Source organism: Phyllobates terribilis, unplaced genomic scaffold (assembly GCF_046119375.1).
Source record: "Phyllobates terribilis strain yellow unplaced genomic scaffold, ASM4611937v1 Scaffold_1__5_contigs__length_1240528914, whole genome shotgun sequence".
NCBI lineage: Eukaryota > Metazoa > Chordata > Amphibia > Anura > Dendrobatidae > Phyllobates > Phyllobates terribilis.
Genome location: NW_027362761.1, coordinates 800,936,805 through 800,954,542, shown reverse-complemented (window position 1 = coordinate 800,954,542; position 17,738 = coordinate 800,936,805). Strand labels below are relative to the sequence as shown.

At 44.1% G+C, this 17,738-nt stretch overlaps 1 protein-coding gene across 1 annotated transcript; it reads left to right on the top strand.

The window, feature by feature from the left end:
* The first annotated feature begins 3,597 nt into the window (after nt 1–3,597).
* CCNG2 (cyclin G2) lies at nt 3,598–10,836 on the top strand. The gene is made up of 8 exons (XM_073637097.1): nt 3,598–4,050; nt 5,502–5,646; nt 5,791–5,928; nt 6,049–6,299; nt 7,025–7,103; nt 7,188–7,286; nt 7,977–8,182; nt 9,560–10,836. Exons 2-8 carry the CDS (start codon nt 5,509–5,511, stop codon nt 9,696–9,698), a joined length of 1,050 nt encoding a protein of 349 aa, XP_073493198.1. The 5' UTR covers nt 3,598–4,050; nt 5,502–5,508; the 3' UTR covers nt 9,699–10,836.
* Nucleotides 10,837–17,738: the final 6,902 nt, after the last annotated feature.

Sequence of the window (17,738 nt, the reverse complement as noted above, 5' to 3'; positions counted from 1 at the left end):
ATGATTGCATACACCTGGCTATGAAGTTCAAAGCTCAATGAGGTTACAAAACCAAAAAAGTGCTTTAGTAAGTCAGTAAAAAGTAGGTAGGAGTATTTAAAACAAGAAAATGATAAGGGTGCCCATACTTATGCACCTGTCAAATTTTGTTTGAATGCAGATTGCACATTTTCTGTTAGTACAATAAACCTCATTTCAAGGCAGAAACATTACTGTGTCCAACAGTTATTACATATATCAAACTGCAATAGCTGTTGCAAAACACCATTTTTTATAAAACATTAAGCTAAAGATTAATAGGGGTGCCCAAACTTTTTCATATAACTGTAGTTGCTGAATGCTTTCAAAGCAATAGCACTACTTGTGACTGTCACACTCTGCAACAGCACTACTTCTGCATGTCACATTCACTGTGAATATAGGGTTCTATTAAATATTAAGTCAAATCAAATTATTAATTTTGAATCTAAACTTTGTATTGGGTACATTGCTTCACCCTAATGGAAGGGTGAAGTGTAATTTCTGTGTACACATAGCTCGGGGTAGATGGTAGCGCCATATATAGAAACAGGTGCTATGTGAGACATATACCATATTTTTCGGATTACAAGATGCACTTTTTCCCCCCAAATTTGGGAGGAAAAAGTGGGTGCATCTTATAATTCGAAGGTATCTTACTGGGGTGCGGCTGCGGTGGAGCAGGGTCACAAGAGGCAGGGTCGCTGCTTCAGGAGGCCAGTGGCGGCAGGAGTGGGTCGATGCTGTGGTCCCCGGGCTCTCAGAAGATGTTGACCGGCGTCCCCTTTCACGTAGATTTCCCTGAGCAGGGGCTTCGGGAAAATGGCCAGCCACTGGAGGCGGCACCTGCGCAGATTGAGATCTCGGGAAACGAGATCTCATTTCCAAGATGTCGTCTCCCGAGATCTCAATCTGGACATACACCCCACCGCAGGGAAATCTACGGGAAAGGGGACTGCTCATTTTTGACAAATTTTATCTATTGCTGGATGGATGTGCCGATTTTCTTTCTCACAATTCAATTACTTGGCTGAACTTCACCAGCGGGACCGGCACCCTCCATACGGATTTCAACCTCCAGCATTGGACTGTATGAAATGGTGAGCTCAATATCTCCCTCTCCTCTATAGAATATGTTTATTTAACAGTTTCTTTTGGTGATGCGCAGTGTTGGCTTTACACCAAACATAACATTCGGAATTATGGACAAAAAGTTCACCCTTGGTTTCATCAGACCATAACATGTTTTCCACATGCTTTTGGCCGACTTGCTGTTGGTTTTGGCAAAACATAGCCAGGTTTCGATATTTTTCTGTGTAAGAAAAGACTTCCGTCTTGCCACCCGACCCCACAAGCCAGATATATACGATGGTACCTGACTATTATCTCACAAAAACCTTGACTTTATGCAGGTGTACTTAGAATTGATGCTGTTTTGAAGGAAAAGGGTAGACAGACCAAATATTGATTTAATTTAGATTTTTCTTTTGCTCATTCATTCACTTTGCATTTTGGTAATTGAAAGCATATATTTCAAAGCATCCTTACTTTGAAGCATTTTTTCCACACCTGCCTAAAACTTATGCACAGTACTGTAGGACTTTGCAATGTATGCTCATTGAATTAGATATATTTTTGTTATGTTGGTCATTCGTAGTAATAAATGGGCAGAAACACGAAAAAAATACTTTTCTTTTTTCATAGTCTTTTCTGAGGTAGTTGGTTCAATTTAAAACATTTATCCTAAAAATAAAAATTAATCACCCAATTCTTTTGTGCATAGTAATGTCACATATATCTAAGGACTATACAAAATGACAACGAAATGGCCACCATTTTAGTTTTATATGAGTGTCCTCTTTAAGAGTTTTACAGCTGAGGCAATAATATTTCCATACGCTCGTCCTGGGCTTTTGACGACTTCTGCCCAGCGCCGATCACTGCCGGCTTAGAGCAGTCACGGACCGCTAATGTCAGCGATTCTCCTGCTTCATTTGACCTCATGTCAGCAGAGCAGCTCTTCCTCTTCCGGGCTGCTCTGTCAACGGGGCGTCACTGCGGACACCATGCTAATTGATAGGCAGGGGGTAGATGGCTGTCATCCGCAGAGACACCCCATGAACAGAGCCGGGCGGAAGAGAAGGAGCTGCTCTTATAGAGGTGACGTCATCGGAGGCAGCAGAATCGCTGGCAGGAGTGGTCCATGAATGCTCTGAGATCGGCGCCGGGCAGAACTGGCAGGTAGCGAGCATCTGTCTCATGAACAAAAACAAAAGTTCCGTGACCTCGCCAGATCCATATATTTGGGCAATCTGGCTGGGAATGGGCAGAAGCCATGGGCCAGTTCCCAGGTAAGAACAAACGTGTAGAAAAAAGGGGGAGGCTAAAATAGAAGTGGCCTACGTGTTTCGAGCCCTGAGGCTATGATTAAGAGCCTAAGACCATGGCCCCACTATCAGTATTTGGTCAGTATTTTTTCTCAGGAGTGGGAGCCAAAACCAGGAGTGGGTGATAAATGCAGAATTGGTGACTTGTTTCTATTATACCTTTTCTCTGATTGTTCCTCCTGGTTTTGGCTCCCACTCCTGAGAAAAAATGCTGACCAAATACTGATAGTGGGGCCGTGGCCTAAAGAATAGTTTCTTTGAAGCAGTGCAGGTACACACGACGTCTTCTGGAGGCCGGTGGACCCGCTGAGTGTTTCTGCAGAAGACTCTAGGAAAATACTGGCAGTGGGGCTGTGGCCTAAGACCACATTCACACGTTCAGTGTTTGATCAGTTTTTTATCTCAGTATTTGTAAGCCAAAACCAAGTGAGGGAAAGTGTAATAGAAACACGTCACCACTTCTGTATTTATCACCCACTCCTGGTTTTGGCTTTCAAAAACTGAGGTAAAATACTGAGCGTGTGAATGTGGCCTAACAGCACAATACGCTTAGGCTGAATGTTTCCATTTTAACCCCCCTTTGTTCTAATTTAAGACCAAATCAATAAATGAAGCTTTAAATATATTTTTCATTGTGGTTGCGGGAACCTGTTGTTCTACAACTTAGCATCTATCTGCCTGTAAGTTCTTAGCTCCATGGCAAAGTCCCGGATTTAATGTATATTATGGTTTGTATGGTGATTTCATGACCTTCAAAATTTTTTTTTTGTTCCCCTGTTCAAAATTGCAGTACAGCATACCCCATGCACTCCTTGATAGGCGAAAAATATCACTAAAAATGAGTGAACAAAAAAAAAACCGGCACTAACTTCTTGCTGCACCCAGGGCACAAAAGCGTTGTCATGGTAGCAGTCCCAGGTGTAAACACGGGTGCCAGGTGCAGAGGTGACAAACGGATTGCTACTGCGCATGTCTACATATTCTCAGCGAAGGACTCCTAACCTTTTTGCTCAAATCTGTCCAGCAACAAGAACCTGCAAACCACAATCGCCGCAACCAATCACCTGTCTCGTTTCATAACCCACTAACCAATCAGGCGCGACACATTTCTTGTATCCAATCACATCTCCGGACCATTCGGGCGGTCTTTTCAAATTGCTAATGACAGGGAGGCGGTAGGCAGGGATTTAAAACCCAGTGACGTATAGAACAGTTTCGTGTATACCTCCGCCGAACTATTTACTCTATTTCTAGCTTTCGAACCCGCTCCTTTTGCCATGTAATCTGTTCTTCTTCACGTTCTAGTGAGACTAGACATAATTATACTTAAATAGCATGAGAGAAGACATAAACCCCTCCTAGAACTGCTGGGGACTATTTTACTGTCAGACCATGTTCTTTGTGTTCCTTTTTGTAGGAAATTCCTCCGCCCAGTGACGTCTGAGGCTCCAGGGCGTTGAAGGACCAGAAACAAAAACAAGGCGAAGAGAGAAGAGGTAGAGCCCGGAGGAGCCCGTCACTGATTCCGCAGGTATCATGGCAGCAGTGTGTGGACGCGGGGGCTGCTGACCTGCTCCGTCCAGGATGGCCATGTCCCCACTGTGAGGTGACAGGAAGCCCTTCTACGTGTATGACATCTGTGCAGGTGAGGTCCTGTCCTGTATGGAGGGGGCTGGGGGGCTTTACGTCACCTCTCCCTGGAGCTGAGTAGGTTATAAGGACGAGTCCTCGAAGATCTATGCTCCCTATGGACATGGCGAGCTGGGCACTGTCCCTATAGGGGGGATAGTCAGAATGTGGCTCTATGGAGAGATCCAGTCTCCCCCTCTATCCTGTACTGGGATGTCTGTATATGGGGAGGGGGATAGTCAGAATGTGGCTCTATGGAGAGATCCAGTCCCCCCCTCTATCCTGTACTGGGATGTCTGTATATGGGGAGGGGGATAGTCAGAATGTGGCTCTATGGAGAGATCCAGTCTCCCCCCTCTATCCTGTACTGGGATGTCTGTATATGGGGAGGGGGTCAGTCAGAATGTGGCTCTATGGAGAGATCCAGTCTCCCCCCTCTATCCTGTACTGGGATGTCTGTATATGGGGAGGGGGTCAGTCAGAATGTGGCTCTATGGAGAGATCCAGTCTCCCCCCTCTATCCTGTACTGGGATGTCTGTATATGGGGAGGGGGTCAGTCAGAATGTGGCTCTATGGAGAGATCCAGTCTCCCCCTCTATCCTGTACTGGGATGTCTGTATATGGGGAGGGGGTCAGTCAGAATGTGGCTCTATGGAGAGATCCAGTCTCCCCCCTCTATCCTGTACTGGGATGTCTGTATATGGGGAGGGGGTCAGTCAGAATGTGGCTCTATGGAGAGATCCAGTCTCCCCCCCCCCCCCCCTCTATCCTGTACTGGGATGTCTGTATATGGGGAGGGGGATAGTCCGAATGTGGCTCTATGGAGAGATCCAGTCTCCCCCCCTCTACGCTGTACTGGGATGTCTGTATATGGGGAGGGGGTCACTCAGAATGTGGCTCTATGGAGAGATATCCTAGTCTTCCCCCCCCCCCCCCCCCCTCTACGCTGTACTGGGATGTCTGTATATGGGGAGGGGGTCACTCAGAATGTGGCTCTATGGAGAGATATCCTAGTCTCTCCCCCCCCTCTACGCTGTACTGGGATGTCTGTATATGGGGAGGGGGTCACTCAGAATCTGGCTCTATGGAGAGATCCAGTCTCCCCCTCTATGCTGTACTGGGATGTCTGTATATGGGGAGGGGGTCAGTCAGAATGTGGCTCTATGGAGAGATCTCCTAGTCTCCCCTTCTGTTATAGTATGTGTTGTGTAGTAGAATATCTATATGGGGAGGGGGATGTACACTGTATGGATGTGTCATTCGGGGCTGACTGACTTCACCGGGCTTGATCTCTAGATACACAAAAGGAATCCACCTTTAAAGATCTGTATTTACGTCCTGCGCTGTGTGGACGTGACAAGTGATCTGTAGCTGGCCCCTCCCCCTCTGTCGCTTGGACCTTCCCCCAGCAGCTGATCGTTAGGCTAAAGGCTCACAGTTTTGTTTTGTTTTTTTTGCCATCTTAGATCCAAGATGAAGGATTTGGCAGTCATGGATAACATCAGCAACGAGGCCTTCAAGCTCCTGAAGCAGCTCAATGTCCATCTGGAGCAAGAAACCAAGTACCAGCCCAGGGAGAAGGGCTTGATCCTGCTAGAGTCCACCGCAGAGGTGAGCGGAGGTGGGGAGGGTCTGATTATTAGTATCTAGGTGGCATCCAGCAAAATAAACTCTGTATTTACACAATAAGACACCACTGCTTGTCCGGCACATCTATTTTACCATCTCTGACATGTACTTCTGCTTATTTTCCAGAACGACAATACAATCTGTCCAAAATCCAGAAATGCGAAAGTAGAAGATCTATGGAGTCTAACAAACTTCTTTGGCTTAAGCATGGAGACCTTTGTATTGGCTGTGAACATCTTGGATCGCTTTTTGGCCATTATGAAGGTAAAGAACGAGGGACTATAGATTGGAAGAAGCTTTCTTATTGCTAGGATATGGTATGCTCTTCACTGCCAGGAGATTACATAATAGACTTTTTTTTTCTTTTTCTGCGTTTGTGTTAAGGTGAAGCCCAAGCACCTCTCTTGTATTGGTGTTTGCTGCTTCCAGTTGGCCGCACGAGTTGTGGAAGAAGACTGCAACATCCCATCCGTCCATGATGTGATCCGCATCAGCCAATGTAAATGCACTGTGTCCGACATTAAACGTATGGAGAAGATCATTTCAGATAAATTGCACTTTGAATTCAAAGCAACCACTGCCTTAACCTTCTTGCACTTATATCACACAATGGTTCTCTGCCATTCCTCTGAGAGGTAAGTGTGCTGGTTACATTTTAAGCAAATCCAATTCATTACAGTGCTTATCACTACCTTTTTTTTTTTTTTTTTTTTTTAATTCTATATAAGCATTTAATGAGTTTGGTCCATCTGTGAACACAGGCTTGTCTAGAGATTTCCCAGCCCCTGTGAATGGATAGCCTGTCCCTAGTACATCCCATTGGGTTGACTCTACTCCCTGGCCGCTTGAGCTTGTATTTGCTTATGTTGTACTTGTTATAGCTGCGGTGCAAGATTTTTGCAGGCTTGCCATATTCAAGTAGATGAATACCTTTGCAATTGCGCTGGAAACTACAGACCAGCCGTCAAGCAGCTGTAGACATCGAAGACACTGCAGTGCTTGCAATAGCATAGGAGCCACTTCAAAAAGTTAATCATCAGTGATGCGAAGTCGTCCCCCCCCCTACCGTTACAATTGAATGGGTAACCTCAAAGTAAGGGCTTCAAGCCTTCCAATAGTACTTGTTTCTCGTACTCACCTGTCACAGATTACCTGAGGGTACTGATCTGTTTACTTACGACTACTGTCACCATTGTTACTTGCTACATGATCAAAAATCTTTCACCATAATGTAATGCCCATCACAAGGAGAAAGTAAATATTTCAGAGAAGTCTTCCTCCGTTTACAGATTTAATTGACTATTTAGCTTTTGTTTCCATGAATTAGGCCTTTCATATAATGGGGGTTTCTGCTCCACAGGAAAGAAGTATTGAGCCTTGAGAAACTGGAAGCACAGCTGAAAGCTTGTAACTGCCGGCTCATCTTTTCCAAAGCAAAAGTAAGTATTGTTGCGTTTTATTCCTGACACTGTCCCTGCTAAGATTTCCAAGGCTTATGTTCCTGCTTGTCTTTCTTTCTCCAGCCCTCAGTGTTAGCCCTGTGCCTTCTTGCCCTCGAAGTAGAAACATTGAAGTCTCTAGAACTCTTTGAGATAGCGCTCCGTGTACAAAAACATTCAAAGGTAATTAAACCGGGATCTTATCCCAAGGATAGCATGGGTGTTATCTCCGGTATTGAGTGATATATTACATGTAGTTTATAAAGCCGCTCCAGTCACAATTAAAACCTAGTTACGTTTAAGAAGGTTCTTTCTTTTGGAACCTTGTTCTGAAATTATTGGGTGGCCATATATTGCTATGTACTGCTTACATGGAAACTGTCACCAGGTTTTTGCTACCTCATCTGAGAGCAGCATGATATAAGGGCAGTCACCCGGATTCCAGTGATGGCTCACTTACTGGACTGCTAGCTGCAACTTTTGATTAAATCCCTGTGTTCTCAAAGCGGAGCTCTGTATAACCCTGCCCACATGGCTGGCAGCATTCTGCCCATCAGTGGTGGGGGATGATTATACAGAGCTCGTGAATATGGAGGACTACATGGCAGAAGTTTACTAGTCCTCTAGTGATAGTCTGCTGATTTATTAAAATTACAGTACGTGACATGGCACTGGAATCATGGTCTCTGCTCCTACATTGAATTGCAAAACCCGGTGACAGATTCCCTTTTATACAGGAATGGGGGAGAGGGGTACAGATTATGGGACACTTCTTTATAGGTTTTAATACAGTTTATGTACAAAGTTAGTTCAACTCAAACTTTATCTCTTACAATTTGATCAATCTAGTAAAATAAAAACCTTTCCTCCTAGGTAAATGACAAAGAAATGCTTTACTGGCGGGAGCTGGTATCGAAATGTCTAGCAGATTATTCCTCTCCGGAGTGCTGCAAACCTGACCACAAGAAGCTAGTATGGATTGTCTCAAGACGCACCGCACAGAACCTGCACAATAGTTACTACAGTGTTCCAGAGCTGCCAACTATCCCCGAGTATGACTACATGAATGAGAGCGAGAGGTATGGGCTGGCAAATATTCATATTACTCAAAAATGCTATAATGTAGAGAAAAGTATGCCCAAACCGGAATTGGCTGCCATCAACGTGGCATCTACTTTTTCCTATCCTCTTGAACTGCTGATCTGTAAAGTAGAAGAGTAGTAATAACCTGGCTGGAAGACAAACCTAGGAGGCAAGATGAGTACGTGGCAATTCCCTATAGTGGCTGCTATTTCTCTTTTAAAAATGCAGATGTAACTGTTATGACTGAGAAATAGATGCTGAGCATTCTCTAAACCAGTGTCTACAATAAGGCCTTGTTCCCATGTGCAAAAAATAAAAATCCTTCTTTTCTCTGCATGTGCGGAGCAAGCAATAGCAATCTGCTCTGATTATCAGCTATTGTGCAGTGGTTTTGGTGTGGTGTTTTTTTTTTTTTTCCCCCAGAAATACTCGGATTTTGCACTTTAAGAAAAACTCACCAGAAATTTACCACCTAATCTGCGAGCCGCAAAATGTAGAGAGATCCTGATTCCAGCTATGTGTCACTTACTGGACTGCTTGCTGTTGTTTTGATGATCACTGTTTAGCTGCTGTCGTCTGTTTTAACAGGATATCACTAGAAGACTAGTAAACCTGCGGCCATATAGTCCATCAATGTTCATGACCTTTTATATAACTCCACCGCTGATTGACAACTTTGTACACTATGCATAGGCAGAATCAGTGGTGCTGGTGGGGTTATACAGAGCTCAGTATTCAGAGAACTGCTAGATCATAAAATATAACAGGGATTTTTATCAAAACTACACATGCAGCCCAGTAAGTGACACATTACTGGAATCATGGTCTCTGCCCCTACATCATACTGCTCTCAGATTACATAGCAAAAAACTTGGTGACAGATTTAATTAAAAGCAAATTAAATCACAAGAAAGTGATGCAATTGGGGTTCAGTGCAGTTGTCGGGGTGCTCTCTGGGGGGGGGGGGCGGCTAAGAAATTTGTGTGAAACCTAGAAATGTTAACTAGAGTAAGTGAAGTGCTAAAAGAAAACTGGCTTGCAGTGCAGCTGACGTCTGAAACTCTGAGAAGAACGGAAAGCTGTTTGATCAGCAGAAAACGCTTTAGTATCTGTAAGAAACTCCTGTCCTTGAGCTATACATCTTGACCAACTGTCCACAGTGACAAATGGCCAGATCAGTATGGTCTGCTCCTGCGGCCAGACGGGGCACCTGACAGCTTGTACTGCCATCAGACTGAGGGGTTTGAAGATGCCTTTCATTCCTAGCCATCTGTTATCTAACCAGAGATACTGTGGGGGAGTTCTAAACCGTGCCTATAAATGGAAGAAATAAAAACCTGGAAAATAATAATTGACTTTTCTACCCTTTTTAGTGAGGATTCGTGTGAAGATATGAGCAGCGGGGAAGACAGTCTGAGCAGCTCTCCTCCAAGTGACCTTGAAGCGTCTTTCTTTTTTGACGATTACAAGCCAAAACTGAAATGCCGTAGTCGTCACCTCTACCCTTTGTAGCAAAGGATAATACCATTGATATGCATGTAATGTCGTTGTACTGCAGTATAATGTGGATGAAACCTGAGATTTAATTTTTATTTGCTTACACAAGATTATTAATATTTTAGAATGCCAACGAAATATTAGTTGTATTTTTGCTCTAGCGGTTAGTTTCCTCCTAATGCTCCCATGTTCAATCTATGTGTGTTTTTTTTTTTTTTTTTTGTTTTTTTTTCTTAAATCATTTTCCATTTAGAGGTCTGAACCAGAACAGTGTGGCCGCCTCCTGCTTTTTTACTAGTGGTTGCAATGTGTTTAATTAACCTCCTATTTAATAGGCTCCGGACGTTCTGTTTACTTCTACATTCCACAGATCAGTTGGCTACCTTTATACTAAGTAGCTATTGTTAAAGGCACTCTAAGGTTAGTTTTCTTTTCCACACACAAGTTGATTAGCTATTATATCACAATACCCAGAGACTTGACTGGAATAGTGTGTGTGTCCCCCACCCCCATCGTGGGCCATGAAAGCTGTAGGATACCGGCCAACAGACTGTAGCCTGCAAAGCTTGGGCCAGGACTCGTCTAGCAATGGCTGAAAATACAACATTTCAGTATTTATATTAAACTTGGGACTGAAACTCTTCTTTTACCCGTAACAACTGTTAACGCTAGCTTTTGCAAATAATGTTACAATTTTCTAAGCACCTTCATTTCTCTAGCATCTTACCTTGGCACTTAGTATGTGCACATGACATCTTTTAGTCTGAAGTATAATAATATATATAAAAGTTTCTTCTCCATGCGTGTTTTGGAGCCGACTGACCAGAAATGGACATTGTGCACATACCCTTAGCGTACCGGTCACCAGTTGGGGGCTGCCATTAAGCTGTTTTCAACCTATGATAAATACCCTTTAACCCCTTCGCAACCCTGGGATTTTGTGTTTTTTGCATTTTCGTTTTTTGCTCCCCTTGTTCCCAGAGCCATAGCGTTTTTATTTTTTGGTCACTATGGCCGTGTGAGGGCTTATTTTTTGCGGGACGAGTTGTACTTTTCAACGCCATTACTAGTTTTACCATATTGTGTACGGGAAAACGGGGAAAAAATTCCACAGATATTTTTTTTTGTTTGTTTGTTTGTTTTTTTTTTTATTTTTTTAACCACGTTCACTGAATGCTAAAACTGACCTGCCATTATTATTCTCCAGGTCATTACGAGTATTACATGTATAGGTTCTTTTTTTTTTTTATTTAAGTGGTTAAAAAAAAAAAAAAAATAGCACCATTTTCTAAGACCCGTAGCGTCTCCATTTTTCGGGATCTGGGGCCGGGTGAGGGTTGATTTTATTTTTGCGCACCGAGCTGAAGTTTTTATTGATAACATTTTGGGGTAGATCCGATGTTTTCATCGCCCGTTATTGCATTTTATTGCAATTTTGCCGTGACCAAAAAAAATGTAATTCTGGCGTTTAGAATTTTTTTTCTCGTTACGCCGTTTACCGATCGGATTAATTCTTTTTTTTTTATATTGATCGGGCGATTCTGAACGCGGCGATACCAAATGTGTATGTAAGGTTTTTTTTTTTTTTTATTATTTTGAATGGGGCGAAAGGGGGGTGATTTTAAACTTTTTATATTTTTTTTTTTTTTCACTTACTGCATGCTTCTATAGTCTCCATATGAGACTAGAAGCAGCACTTGTCTGATCACCTCTGCTACATACAGATGATCAGCAGATCACCTGTATGTAGCAGAAATGGTCCTGTGCGATGAGCGCCGACCACTAGGTGGCGCTCATAGCGACCCGCTCATGACAACCACTGGTGTCTGCTGCAGACCCAGGGCTGTCCTCACCACCCATCGGTGACCCGCGATCACGTGACGTGCTTCCGGCACGGCGCTGTTAAATGCCGCTGTCAGAGATTGTCACTGAACCGGGGGATTACAGGCTGTGCTTACTAATACGGCACAGGCTGTAAAGGGGTTAAAGCTTCAATTTAATCCTGTAGTTCAGGGGTGGGGAACCTGCTTTCTGCCAAGGGCCATTTGGATACTTATACCATCCTTCAAGGGCCATATAACTTGCCTACCTCCGCCCACAAAGTGCGTCCTGGTGCTGGTGTCAGGACGTAATCGTTCATTGCACGCGCCTCACAATGTTCACTACTGAACGCTGTGCACATGCTCAGAGCAAGAAGAAATTGCCTGTGGCCCTTAAAACATGGCTGTCGGCCCAAGCTCTGTGGTCCTCAGGCTCTGCCCGGGGGCCAGACACAAGGTAATCACGGGCTGTAAATGGCCCACAAGCTTGAGGTTCCTCACCCCTTGTCTAGTTGTATGTTTTTCTTTGTGGATGTGGTGCTAGCTTACGCTTACACATAAGTTTGGTTTGGCAAGCCCTCTATTTTGCAATGTTATATACGTTAAAGGATCTATGAAAGCAATTATTCTAAACATGGAAAAACTCTATTTTTTGCAAAAAAAAAAAAACAGTAGTAAACAATTATGATTTGCTCTCGTTGCCAAACTAATGGATGCCTCTTGTCGGGAGTGTTATTTTTAACAACTGTTCCTGTTTTGTTTAAAAAGAGAGCAAAAAAACAAAGTAATTCTTGTGTTCTGTATATCTGGTTAAAAATGTGAATAGTGGATACGTTCAATCTCTACATGTATGATCATGTAGGCGTGTGTGAAGGTACAAATGTGAATGGTGCTGTATGTAAAAATCTATTGTGCAAAAACAAATGTACAGAAACCTGTAAATAAAATTTAAAAAATGTATATAAAAAAAAATGTAAAAACCTAAAAAGCACAGAAAAAACGTTATTTTTGTACATGTATGTAGCATTTTGTTAAACGGCATGTAGATATTTAATTTATTCCATATATTGTTAGACTGTCCTGTTTTTGTTTTTTACAGCAGTCTAATAAAAAAAAAAAAAACAAAAAAAAACCCTACTTTTACAAATTTGTCTGTGCTTGTAATTTACTTTTTTCTTTTTTAAATGAGGACATGTCCACTTGCTGGAATAAAGATACAATGGATAACGCCTTTAACTTAATCGCACTTAAAATATAGAGCTGTAAAGTGCGATGAAATTAAAGGGGTTATCCACTGTATCTTTATTCCAGCAAATGGACATAATAGGGGGGATGTTTAGCACCTGGGCCCCTCTTTATGAGCCAAAGTGGATGCTAGCTAAATGGATGCTCATGTTATACCAGAGCCGCCACTACAAGGAAATGAGCCAGCCAGTTACATCTGTTTAGCTGACTGCCACAGCCGCTGTCAGATTAAGGTTTTCTGCTAGGACAACTTTAAACTGGATGGTCCAGGTATGCTGCTGTACATCACTGAGGTCCTGGGTTCAAATCCCACCAAAGACCACATCTGCAAGAAGTTTGCGTAGGTTTCCTCCCACACTCCAAAATGCATGCTGGTAGAGAGTTTAGGTTGTATCCACTAGCCTATTAAGTATTTTTCAATACGATAGACGATAACTTATTGATCGCTTACTGACCCCCAACAATTTTGAGAACACTGCATCATCTGACTGCAGTGGTGGACCACCTTGTGCACCTTCGCGCCATTCTCTAATATTTCTGGAAGGCAATACTTGCCAATCTCATAGTGGGAGTGGAGCAGTGGTTCACATGCTTGACACTGCTCTATTTGGATGAAGCTCCTCAGAGCCCTGTTCTTGGATTTTTTTTGGGGGGACCTAGGCAAGTTACTTTTTGATTGCAGATCTTATTTATAAGGGGTAGCTTAGTCTTGGCACAGCCCATTTACTCTGACACGTCCACCCTTTACTAGTATGAAGATCAGTTTCTGTTGAGTGGATTCTGCATACATAAAAAAACAAACAAAAAAAAGATATCTATCCAATTTTTCATCCATATTGTCATTTGTTTTTATACATCAGCTGTGAATAAAATTTACAAGGACAAATAGAAAACTGTTAAAGACTTGCAATGTATTGGTAAAAACTGGATGCTATATGGTTGATCCTTTTGGGATAGGAGAGAGATATATATATATATATATATATCTCAAAAAAAAATAAAGGGAACACTTAAACAGAATATAACTCCAAGTGAATCAGACTTCTATGAAATCAAACTGTCCAGTTAGGAAGCAACACTGATTGACAATCAATTTCTCATACTGTTGTGCAAATGGAATAGACAATAGATGGAAATTATTGGCAATTATCTAGGCACACTCAAAGGAGTGGTTCTGCAGGTGGGGACCACAGACCACATCTCAGTACCAATGCTTTCTGGCTGATGTTTTGGTCACTTTTGAATGTTAGTTGTGCTTTCACACTCATGGTAGCATGAGACGGACTTTACAACCCACAGAAGTTGCTCAGGTAGTGCAGCTCATCCAGAATGGCACATCAATGCGAGCTGTGGCAAGAAGGTTTGCTGTGTCTTGTCAGCACAGTGTCCAGAGGCTGAAGGTGCTACCAGGAGACGTGGAGGGGGCCTTAGAGGGCAACAACCCAGCAACAGGACCGCTACCTCTGCCTTTGTGCAAGGAGGAGCACTGCCAGAGCCCTGCAAAATGACCTCCAGCAGGCCACAAATGTGCATGTGTCTAAACAAACGGTTAGAAACCGACTCCATGAGGGTGGTATGAGGGCCCGACGTCCACAGATGGGGGTTGTGCTCACAGCCCAACACCGTGCAGGACGCTTGGCATTTGCCACAGAACACCAGGATTGGCAAAGTCGCCACTGGTGCCCTGTGCTCTTCACAGATGAAAGCAGGTTCACACTGAGCACATGTGACAGAGTCTGGAGACGCCGTGGAGAGCGATCTGCTGCCTGCAATATCCTTCAGCATGACCGGTTTGGAAGTGGGTCAGTAATGGTGTAGGGTGGCATTTCTTTGGAGGGCCACACAGCCCTCCATGTGCTTGCCAGAAGTAGCCTGACTGCCATTGTGTCACCCTGGCCTGGATGCCACAAATGTATAATAAAGCTGTGTCTGAGAGCAAGGGGGAGGTTCTCTGGTCAAGGACCATTAGCATGCAGTACCTCCTGTCCCAGGCCAGTAGGGGGAGCAGGCTGCCCCTATAAAAGCTGGAACTGGGGGCAGGGTTAGAGAAAACTGGACAACCTGTCTCTGAAGAAAGAGGTGTCCCAGAGCAGGGACAGACAGTTGTGTTGCAGCCTAAGAGGCTGTGTGGCAGTAGGAGAGCCACGAGCTAGGGACAAGAGGCGAAGCGAGCCTGTCCTGGAAGATAAACTAATCTACCAGACTTTGGTGTCTGAGGCTGTGAGGATTCCAAGTCCTACAGCAAATAACCAGTCCGCATGGGGATTGTATGTTCCTTGGCCTAAGAAGCCCGGAGGTTCCGCCACAGCAGAAGGGACCAGCAAAGCCGTACCAGGCCAGGCGTAGAAAGGGACCCAAGTTGCAAGCCATACGGGCGAGAATACACGGCGAGCTCAGGAACGTGGACTATTACACCACGAGGAGGGAAATAGCCAGAAAGAGCGCAGAGAGCACGGTAGGCCTACACCCTCACCCTGACCAGGGCCAGCTTCCCACTTGTTCTCAGACATCCAGGTCCCCTCCTAGCCGGGACTGTTTTTGGGTCGTCTCACCTGTTCTATTAAAGACCCTGAACTGTTTAAGAGGCCTCCGTTTCCTGGCTATTGCGGTCGGAATCATCCCCTCCATCATCCATCTATAAACTGCCCTGGGGCTATACTCCTCCTGTGGGGAGTTGTACTATTCAGTGCTGCACATTTACATCTGCCCCAGCGGTCTGCACTGCAGCGGCGGTTAGCCCTGACTGCAATCCACGGGTGGCGTAGTCGGACATTGCAAAACATATAGAAGACTGCCACTGGTGACCACCCTGAGCCACGGACCGGGTTGCCACTACTACCCCCATTATTGCCCTGTTGCCCGGCTCCGAGTGCCCCACGGCCCAGGGGGCGAGTCACCATTAGGTACCAAGATGAGATTCTCAGACCCCTTGTGAGACCATATGCTGGTGCGGTTGGCCCTGAGCTCCTCCTAATGCAGGACAATACCAGACCTCGTATGGCTGAAATGTGTCAACAGTTCCTGTAAAATTAAGGCATTGAAGCTATGGACTGGCCCACCCGTTCCCCAGACCTGAATCCGATTGAGCACATCTGGGACATCATGTCTCGCTCCATCCATCAAGATCACGTTGCACCACAGACTGTCCAGGAGTTGGTGGATGCTTTAGTCCAGGTCTGGGAGGAGATTCCACAGGAGACCATCCGCAACCTCATCAGGAGCATGCCCAGGCATTGTAGGGAGGTCATACAGGCACGTGGAGGCCACACACAATACTGAGCCTCATTTTGACTTGTTTTAAGGACATTACATCAAAGTTGGATCAGCCTGTAGTGTGCTTTTCCACTTTAATTTTGGGGGCGACTCCAAATCCAGGCCTCCATTGGTTAATAAATTTGATTTCCATTGATGATTTTTGTGTGATTTTGTTGTCCGCACATTCAACTTTGTGCAAAACAAAGTATTCAACGAGAATATTTCATTCATTCAGATCTAGGATGTGTTATTTGAGTGTTCCCTTTATTTTTTTGAGCAGTGTATATATATATATATATATGTTGTTTTTTTTTATTATTTTTTTTTATTATTTATTTATTTATTTTTTCCCCATGCAGAGATTCGATCTGTATATAGATAAGTGAGAGGAATGTCCATTGAGAAGAGCTCAGTAGGAAATAAAACTTCACATTTATTACACAGTTAAAACTCCATCCAGTAGTTGAATGCACAAGGGATAGATCAATATAACCTACATGCTTTGGCATGCAGCCTTATTCATCGTAACTAGATCGTGAATAAATACTACATAAAGTAGTAACATGATGGATCATCGTATTGAATATAGATCACGTTGGACAGATGTGTATTATCCTCTCATTTGGTGACACCGGTTTCAGATTGTTAAAAGGCAGCTGCATTTTATCGGTCGACCATGACAGCACCATGAGAGAGGGGATCTGCCCACAAAGGACAGGAAACCTACAGGCTTAAAAGGGGCGGCCCTCTCTCCTACCTAAGTTTGGTTTCCTGTCCTTGATGGGGAAACCTTTGACAGGCTTACCTGTGAAGATGTTGACTGGATTGAGCTCAGGGGATGCGAGCTGTCGATCAGCGCCCCTGCCTGGGGTTGGCAGCCCCAGCATCGCTCGGGACAGCACCGGATGATGGGCGGGAGCGGTGCCTCTGCATGGGGTTGCGGCTTTCAGGCCCTCCTGTAGTGTGGCCGCGCGCTTCCAGACTCTGTATGTACAGTGATGGCCAAAAGTATTGGCACCCCTGCAATTCTGTCAGATAATACTCAGTTTCTTCCTGAAAATGATTGCAATCACAAATTCTTTGGTATTATTATCTTCATTTAATTTGTCTTCAAGGAAAAAACACAAAAAGAATTGTCCTAAAGCCAAATTGGATACAATTCCACACCAAACCTAAAAAAGGGGGTGGACAAAAGTATTGGCACTGTTTGAAAAATCATGTTATGCTTCTCTAATTCGTGTAATTAACAGCACCTGTAACTTACCTGTGGCACCTAACAGGTGTTGGCAATAACTAAATCACACTTGCAGCCAGTTAACATGGATTAAAGTTGACTCAACCTCTGTCCTGTGTCCTTGTGAGTACCACATTGAGCATGGAGAAAAGAAAGAAGACCAAAGAACTGTCTGAGGACTTGAGAAACCAAATTGTGAGGAAGCATGAGCAATCTGAAGGCTACAAGTCCATCTCCAAAGACCTGAATGTTCCTGTGTCTTCCGTGCGCAGTGTCATCAAGAAGTTTAAAGCCCATGGCACTGTGGCTAATCTCCCTAGATGTGGACGGAAAAGAAAAATTGACGAGAGATTTCAACGCAAGATTGTGCGGATGGTGGATAAAGAACCTTGACTAACATCCAAACAAGTTCAAGCTGCCCTGCAGTCCGAGGGTACAACAGTGTCAACCCGTAGTATCCGTCGGCGTCTGAATGAAAAGGGACTGTATGATAGGATACCC